This window comes from Fukomys damarensis, unplaced genomic scaffold, assembly GCF_012274545.1.
Source record: "Fukomys damarensis isolate Sample0158 unplaced genomic scaffold, DMR_v1.0_HiC HiC_scaffold_13, whole genome shotgun sequence".
Lineage (NCBI taxonomy): Eukaryota > Metazoa > Chordata > Mammalia > Rodentia > Bathyergidae > Fukomys > Fukomys damarensis.
In genome coordinates, this window is record NW_022900925.1 from 25,323,238 (window position 1) to 25,331,741 (window position 8,504).

Consider the following 8,504-nt stretch of genomic DNA (forward strand, 5'->3'; position numbering starts at 1 on the left):
GGCGCTCGGCCCGCACCCGCCCGCCGCGCATCTGCGCTCGCTCAAGAGCCTGGAGCCCGAGGACGAGGTGGAGGACGACCCCAAGGTGACGCTGGAGGCCAAGGAGCTGTGGGACCAGTTCCACAAGCTGGGCACGGAGATGGTCATCACCAAGTCTGGGAGGTAGGCGGGCTGGGACCCGGGGGTGGCGGGAGGGCCGGGGACCGACAGCACCCACCCCCCTAGCCCCTGCGCCACGCGGCACTCCGCAGACAACCAACTTAGCGTTTCTCGTTTGGCACCGGGGCGAATTTTAAAAGAAAAAGAAATAAATAACACGAACATCTTCCGTAGTGAAATAAAACGAAAACATACTCCAAAAGAATATCCCCAGCCGTTCGGGGTCTCAAAGACATCGAGGCGCCCGCGGCCCAGACCTGCTGGTCTCCTCAGCTCAGCGGTCTGACTTCTCTGCCTCTGGGTCGATTTGTAGCTCCAGGGAAGAGCAGTGTTTACCGACTCCCGGCTCCGACCTTGAGAGTTCACTAGCCTCAGGCCCCAGCTCGGATCCCAGCAACCACAGAGTGAGCCGGAAGCCTGAGGGCTGGGAGTCTTGTCCTGCCCTAGAGCTCAGCCCTAGGGACCCCCTCGCTGCCCCAGGCCTTGGAGCCTGAAGGAAGCTACTGCCCACCCCACCCCACCCCAGGGCCTTTCCACCCTTCCCCTTAGCCATTAAGAATGCAGGCCTCAGTTGCACCCTCTTCCCCCGAACTGCAGGGTCAGTTCCCTGACCAGGGCTGTAGCCTGGTGCCCAAAGCAAACGTTTTCCAAATTTATTTCCAGTTCTGTACTTGGTGTGTACTTTCTTTCAACGAATTTTAGGAGGATTCAGTAGAAATCATTGTATTTCTAGCGAGCCTAGACTTCTTTCTTGAATGTGGCTTTCATCTCAAATCAGGAAGTGGGTCCCCAGGTCTGAGCCCAAGGCCAAGGGGAGGCCATATCAGAAGGGATCAAACCAGCGGAAATGGAGTAGCTGCCATAGGTTGGGGTCTCCCAAGCAGTGGTTAGAGAGCTGGAGGAGCCAGACAACAGGAAAGGCAAATGGAGACCCTCCAGGCTGCTCTACATCAGTCAGGGTAGAGGTCCAACTCGAAGATCCTGGTCCCAGTGGCATTTCCCCCTTCTTTCCCTCCGAGGCGGATGTTCCCCCCCTTCAAGGTACGAGTCAGTGGCCTGGACAAGAAGGCCAAGTACATTCTGCTGATGGACATTGTAGCCGCTGATGACTGCCGCTATAAATTCCACAACTCCCGCTGGATGGTGGCAGGCAAGGCTGATCCAGAGATGCCCAAACGCATGTACATCCACCCGGACAGCCCAGCCACCGGGGAGCAGTGGATGGCCAAGCCTGTGGCCTTCCACAAGCTAAAGCTGACCAACAACATCTCCGACAAGCATGGTTTCGTGAGTGTGGGCTGCACTGGGAGAGGGTTAAGAAACTGAGTGGTCCCTCTGCAGCTATTTCACCTGGAGTACTAGCCTAACCCCCAGGGTACCCCTGCCCAGTCACTGCCCTGTGCCCTAGGCTGGCTGAGCCTGGGTCTCCAGGGCTCTGCTCTACCAGCCTGGGAAGGGCTGGTTGGTGGCAAATAAGCTCAGCCTTCTCACAATCTTTATTCCAGGCAGGCCTTGAGTGCCTCTCCTATTATCAAGCCGGAGGCAGGTGCTATGGGGGACTGGGTTGAAGAACCCTGGTTCTGGGGAGGTCACCCCTCTCTTGGCCCCTAGGTGCTGAGCTGGAAAGACCTGCCCAAGACCTGCACAGGACTCTCACCCTTCCCCAAGACTAGGGGATTTAAACAGGAACTTAGCCCCCCTACAGCCTCCCTGAAAATTTCCCTTCCCCTCCACGAAGCTGCCCAACCGGGAGGAGAGGGTGTGGGGGGTTTCTCTCCATTTCTGCCTGAGCCAAGTTCCCAGAAAATGGTGGGAAGAGGTGGGTTGGATGGGGCAGGGGCAGCTGCCAGTCCAGAGGTAGGTCTGTCGGTAGGTACCCTTCCTCCAGGAATCCCGGGGCTTAGGCAATGCAAGGGGAAGAAAGATGAAGAGTGGAATTGGGTTCTTTTTCTGCTTAATTTTATTTCTGTTTCCAACTGGGAAAATTTTTAATGGAGACAGAAGCTGTAGGGAAAGAAAAGCATGAGAAAATAGAAGAAAAAGAAAAACAAGTGAGAAAAAGCAGAATAGAGGAGAGAAAGGGGAGAAGGTCAGAACAGAAAGAGAGAGGCAGAGGAAAAAGTCTGCTCTCCAGTGAGGGCTGGGGGCTGCTGGCTGACCCACACCTCCCTGCAGACCATCCTGAACTCCATGCACAAGTACCAGCCGCGCTTTCACATCGTGCGAGCCAACGACATCCTGAAGCTGCCCTACAGCACTTTCCGCACTTACGTGTTCCCGGAAACTGACTTCATCGCTGTCACTGCCTACCAGAATGACAAGGTGTGCTGGGTGGGTGGTGGGCTCAGCCCCCAGATGGCATGGCGCAAGGTCCACCTAACACGCACACACCTCTGCCCTCACAGGCTCCCTGCCCATCCCTCAGCTCCAAGTCTTTCATCCATAAGAGCTGCACCCAGAAAAACCCCACACCCTCTCTCTCAGCCCCACAAATAGGCACACTCTCTGGGGCACTTGAGCAGCTGGGCACTAGTTCGCTAGTTCGGGTGGAGGTGTTTACCTAGCAATAAACAAAGATTGTAACCAGTGCTGACATTTTTATATTTTATTCGTTTATTTCTTGGCTCAGGAATGGGAATTTAAATGAAAAGAGGACGTCCCAGGCAATCTGCCCAAACTGTGCCAGGGCTAAGAACTTGGGGCTCCTGATTTCATCCTCCTGAGAGAGCCAGAGGGTGGGACAGGTGGCACAGCACCCCAAAGCACCCCGTGGGGTGTACTCTGAGTCAGTCCAGGACCCAGACCCTTTGGGAGAATTTTTCTTCGATTTCAAGGGCTTTTTCTACTTGCGGCTTTTCTACTATCTCCTAGTGGGGCAGAGTATGGTCCCCCTAGGCCTGTGGCCCTGGGTTCTGCTGTCTGTGAAAGGTGAAAGAGTATCGTGCAGGTCCTTGTGTCTCTGGACCAGGGAGTTTTCTGGCAGGCCTGCATCATTTAGGGTGCCTCGGATCTAGGCGGAAGCGTGTGAATTCGTTTGTTTCTGAGTGTGTTTTTTCCCTGTATGTGTGTGCATGTGCGTGGACCATGGGTGTGAGGATTTAGCTCTGCCTGTACCTGAGGACTTGTGTGTGCAGCTGCAATGGTGCCTGCCTGCTCTGGTGTTGAGCAGTTTAACCTGCGAGACCACACGGGCTTGTTTGCTCTGTTGGGCCGCTTTCAACTCTCTGTGCACAGTTTTGGGCCTGTGTGTGCGTGTTAAGGGATTATTGGTTGAACTGTGGCTTTCCTCGATACCTGCCTGCCAACCTCACCTCAGGGCGTCACCAAGTCAGAGAGTCACCAAATCCTGGGTCTCCAAGCAGCAGCCAGGCAGCTGCTGACCTCCTGTTGCCCCCAGCCCGCTGGAAGAGCCAGGTCCTGACCTAGTGCTGCCTTCTCCGTCCCCACAGATTACACAGCTGAAGATCGACAACAATCCGTTTGCCAAGGGCTTCCGGGACACCGGGAATGGTCGTAGGGAGAAAAGGTGAGGAAGAGCCAGAGGCCTGTGGCGGGTGCCCCGGGCTGCACTCTCTGCTGACCGGCGCCCTCTGCTCATCTCCAGGAAGCAGCTGGCGCTGCCCACTCTGCGCTTGTATGAGGAGCACTGCAAGCCGGAGCGCGATGGTGCTGAATCAGACGCCTCATCTTGCGACCCTCCCACTGCACGGGAGCCGCCACCTTCCCCAGGCACAGCACCCAGTCCCCTGCGCCTGCACCGGGCCCGAGGTGAGGGTTGGATTGTTGGTCGGGTGAGTAGGGGAAACAGGGGAGCGTCCCCCTAGGGCGCCAACCTGGTCTTTTGCTCAGACCAGCTAATTTCCAAGCCCTGGGGAGAAATGTGAACTGTGTGTCTGGAGAAGGGCTTCCAACCTGGGGTTCCACTGTGTGGCCGGTTTCCGGTACCCAGAACATCGGGCTGGTTTCTTGGGCTGCAGTCTGTGCAACTCTGGCAATTAGCTTTCCTCTCCACTGGCAAGGTTTTCCTAAATATCTTCCACTCTAAATATGGGGTCTTGGATTAGCTGACTGGGAGCTGCCGTCTTCTGACTCTAGAGGCACGTCTGACTGGCCTTTTCCCAGTCTTCCCGGCCGGCCCGCTGGGCCCTGACACCCGGAGAGTGCTTCTCATCTGGCTCTGCCTGGGCCCCTGTAACCCCTCGCGTCCTCTCCCCGCAGCGGAGAAGTCCTGCTCCGCAGACAGCGACCCTGAGCCTGAGCGGCTGGGCGAGGAGCGTGCCATGGTGGCCCTAGGCCGCAGTCCGGCCCGGGACAGCGCCAGCCCCCCTCGCTTGACAGACCCGGAGCGTGCCCGGGAGCGACGCAGCCCAGAGAGAGGCAAGGAACCGGGAGAGAGCGGCGGGGAAGGGCCGTTTGGTCTGCGGAGCCTGGAGAAGGATCGCGCTGAAGCCCGGCGGAAGGACGAAGGGCGCAAGGAGGCGGGCGAGGGCAAGGAGCCTGACCTGGCCCCACTCGTGGTGCAGACAGACAGTTCATCCCCCCTGGGCTCGGGACATCTTCCGGGTCTGGCCTTCTCCAGCCACCTGCACGGGCAGCAGTTCTTTGGGCCCCTAGGAGCCGGCCAGCCGCTCTTCCTACACCCAGGACAGTTCGCTATGGGCCCCGGCGCCTTCTCTGCCATGGGCATGGGTCACCTGCTGGCCTCGGTGGCAGGAGGAGGCGGCAGTGGAGGAGGTGCTGGGCATGCCACCGCGGGGCTGGACACCGGCGGGCTGGGTCCTGCGGCCAGCGCAGCAAGCACCGCTGCGCCCTTCCCGTTCCACCTCTCCCAGCACATGCTGGCATCTCAGGTAAGGCCCGCGGGCTGGCTGCAGCGGTGGAAGGAAGGAAACAAAGTGATCTGGGGGGCTGAGGAGTGCAGAGGGCTTGAGGGACGCTGTAGGTGCTTGGACTCTCCAGGAGGCCAGATCAAAGTTCTTGGGAGAATTCACGGACACTATCTGGTCCCCCTCAATGACAGCCAGGTTCTGAGAAATTAAAGCTGTTGACCTAGGTATTGCTACTGTATGACCTTTGGTGAACTGTCTGACCCTCTCTGGGCCTGTTTCTCTCCCTAGAGCCCCAGTAAATAGTGAGGGCACCCATTAAGAATCTGGAGCCAGAAAAGGGGTGCACTCCTGTACTATCAGCTATTCCAGAGGCGGAGGCAGGAGAGTAAGTTTGAGGCTAGCCTAGTCAACTTAGTGACTTAGCATGACCGTTCTCAAAATAAAAAATAAAAAAGATTGGGGATGTAGCTCAGTGGGAGAGCACTTGTCCAGCACAAAACGGGGCCCTGGGGGCAGGGACTTTTTTGGGGTTGCCCCGGCTTTTGTGCAGTCTGTGCTTCTGTCTTCAGGAAATTTGTCCTGGGAAAGAAGACTTTTTATCTCACTATCAGCCCTGAAAGGTTAGGTTGGCTGGACAGAGAAAAGGAATTTTTGCATTATTTTCTGGATACTGGACAACCCAATGATCCACCTCCCAGATATCTCTAGCCTGTTTCAAGCTCTCTCAGGAGTCCTCTGTCCTGACAAAGGACAGCATCAGTCTTTCCCCACCTCAAGTCCCCTCAGTACTCCCAGCCACATCTCAGGGAAGGAGAGGGCTAAGATCCCCAGGGACCCCTTGAAACTCTGAGCTCCCAAGGGAGAGTTTATGAAAATGTGGCCAGCAGCACAATAAGCAGATCGGATGGGGAGGTGGCCTCTTTGGTTACTTAGATAGAATATTCCTTATGGAAATATTTGGAATCTCTTCATTCATTTTCTTCCCTCTGATGTTTCTGGCAAATTGAACCCTTGAGATATTATCTGAGGGGAAGGAAAATAGGAGTTCAGGTCTGAGAAAGCGCCTTTGGTTCAAGAGCAAATATTTTTGAAGGGGGCAGGGGTGGGGGCTCTGAAATAAGTTTTCAACCCAGCTCAGCATCTAGGTATATGGAGTGTTTGAGGCACAGCATCCTATGGAAGCCCTTGGAGAATCGGGTCTGGGGTCTGGAAGGTTCATCTTGTCTGGGCTCCAGTGCGTAGGGTGCGTGTGTGTGTGTGTGTGTGTGTGTGTGTGTGTGTGTGTGAATGCCTTCTCCATAAACGAATTCTGGTGACAGTTATGAGCATTATAGAGGTCACCAGGGAAGTCAGGGCTCCTGCACACAGCCTGTTCAGCAGGTGCAAGGCCAGCATGAGAGTTAGCCCGCTCAGGAGGTATCCGTTGGTAGAACTGGTGGTGGGTAAGTTCCCAGGCTAGTGCTAGCAGGTAGACCAGATCCCCTTGCTGATCTGAATCTTCCTCCCAACCCGAGATGGCAGATCTAAAATGCTCTGTGGGTCTTGACCCTCTCAGAAAGTGTGTTTTCTCCCTCCTCATCAAGGTGCCTACCCCACTCCCTCACACTCTGGGGAGTGAACCATTATCTCAAAGGTCAAATAATCCAGAAGTCGAGCCTTGGGAGCTCAGGGGTGTTTGTCCAGGGTTTCACAGCCAGCTCTGCTACCCACAAGCAAAGACTGCATTCTTCCCTAACCTGCCAGTTACTTGTGGAACATTCAGGCCAGTTTATAAACTTCTGGCACTTGTGCCCTACTCCTAGCCCAGGCAAGAGACCCTCGAGCAGGTGAGCAAGCAGGAGAGTTTACCCAGCTCCTCCCCCTGCCTGAACTCGCCACAGCTCTTTGGAGAGTAGGAAGGACACTGTTGTGAATGACCAGAACCTCCTACACAGCCACAGCTGCCTGCTGGCCCCACCACCTGGCGCTATGCCTACCCTGTTCCTCCTCTAGGCCTTTGCCTGTGCTAGTTCAGCTACCTGTGATATTCTTCCCCTCATACCTGATGTGACAGCCAGTGCAAAGCTTGATGGCACCTGGTCTCTGCATCATGCCCTGGGTGATGTGCACCCTAACTGGACTTGGCTGTGGACACTGGCTCATGCCTACCTGTGCTGCCTGTGGTTTTAGTTATTGGAGTTCTGGTTTTGAACCAGAAACCAAGGGACAAGGTTTACCAGTTGTAGCCTACAGGCCACCCTCAGAAACACCTCCGTCGGGATATCTAACCCTTGCCTTGTTCTGTTCCTTCCAGGGAATCCCAATGCCCACCTTCGGAGGCCTCTTCCCCTACCCCTACACCTACATGGCCGCAGCTGCCGCAGCCGCCTCCGCTTTGCCGGCCACTAGTGCTGCGGCTGCAGCCGCAGCCGCCGCAGGCTCCCTATCCCGGAGCCCCTTTCTGGGCAGTGCCCGGCCCCGCCTGCGCTTCAGCCCTTACCAGATCCCGGTCACCATCCCGCCTAGCACCGGTCTCCTCACTACTGGGCTGGCAGCGGAGGGCTCCAAGGCTGCAGGTGGCAACAGCCGGGAACCCAGCCCCCTGCCCGAGCTGGCTCTCCGAAAAGTGGGAGGTCCATCGCGAGGTGCCCTGTCACCCAGCGGCTCCGCCAAGGAGGCGGCCAGTGAACTGCAGAACATCCAGAGACTAGTGAGCGGGCTGGAGAGCCAGCGAGCCCTCTCGCCTGGCAGGGAGTCGCCCAAGTGAGGGGCTGCCCAGCTGCTCTGCCTGCCCCTACTGCTTGGAAAGTGTACAGCACAGAATGGGTATTTATTTAAATAAAGGAGAACAGCGGGCTGCAGCAGCCAGAATAGAACCTCCTCTGGCAAGTTGGGGTCTGGGGCACTTCCTCAGGCCTCAAGCAGGAATCAGGCTGCCTGGAACACAGTCACTTTGGAGCCACTGGACCTGCTCCAGCATCCGTCAAGGTGACACCGGTGGGGTCTGCAGTCTCCAGCGCTGTGGGGGAGGCCTCACCCCGGCCCCAGATCCTTTCAGAAGCCAGAAGGTGCTCGGGCCAGCGGTGGGAGCTTTGGAGTGAGTCCTGGACCCCTGGCCTTGGGCCTGGACCTCGTGATAAATTGAGGGGGGCATTGCAGCGAGAAGACCCAAGTCAGTGTAGACTGGAGCTGGGGGGCCCCTGTCCTTTTAGCTCCCCCACCTCGCTGGCTCCCAGGCAGACGGCCCTCCCAGTCCCGGCCAGCGGAGTGAGTGGCCCTTCTGCCTTGAGTCCCCAGGGGAAAAAAGATATTTATGAAATAAATGATAATTTGTGTAAATAAGCTTTAAGATTCCCAGAATATGCAAATTGGTATTAATTTATTCAAAGGTGTACATTGCTGTGTACATATATTTAGAGATTAACTCATAGCATTTAATTTTTCATCCTCCATGACATCTATATTGTACAGAGCGGGGTGGGCGTCCTTGGCTGCGGGGGTCGCCCCCCCACCCCCAGCCCCGCAGGAGGACCCACC

General features: G+C 56.4%; 1 protein-coding gene across 1 annotated transcript; it reads left to right on the forward strand.

Moving 5' to 3' along the window:
* The first annotated feature begins 6 nt into the window (after nucleotides 1–6).
* Tbx2 (T-box transcription factor 2) lies at nucleotides 7–8,306 on the forward strand. The gene is made up of 7 exons (XM_010626756.3): nucleotides 7–162; nucleotides 1,179–1,446; nucleotides 2,335–2,481; nucleotides 3,609–3,685; nucleotides 3,764–3,927; nucleotides 4,378–5,009; nucleotides 7,282–8,306. Exons 1-7 carry the CDS (start codon nucleotides 140–142, stop codon nucleotides 7,732–7,734), a joined length of 1,764 nt encoding a protein of 587 aa, XP_010625058.1. The 5' UTR covers nucleotides 7–139; the 3' UTR covers nucleotides 7,735–8,306.
* Nucleotides 8,307–8,504: the final 198 nt, after the last annotated feature.

Excerpts from the sequence above, each read along its gene's own strand:
- Tbx2 (XM_010626756.3), top strand. The coding sequence starts at position 140 with ATGGTCATCACCAAGTCTGGGAG. Across the intron at positions 163-1,178 it reads GTCATCACCAAGTCTGGGAG|GCGGATGTTCCCCCCCTTCA; the intron begins GTAGGCGGGCTG and ends TTTCCCTCCGAG. Across the intron at positions 2,482-3,608 it reads CTGCCTACCAGAATGACAAG|ATTACACAGCTGAAGATCGA; the intron begins GTGTGCTGGGTG and ends CCGTCCCCACAG.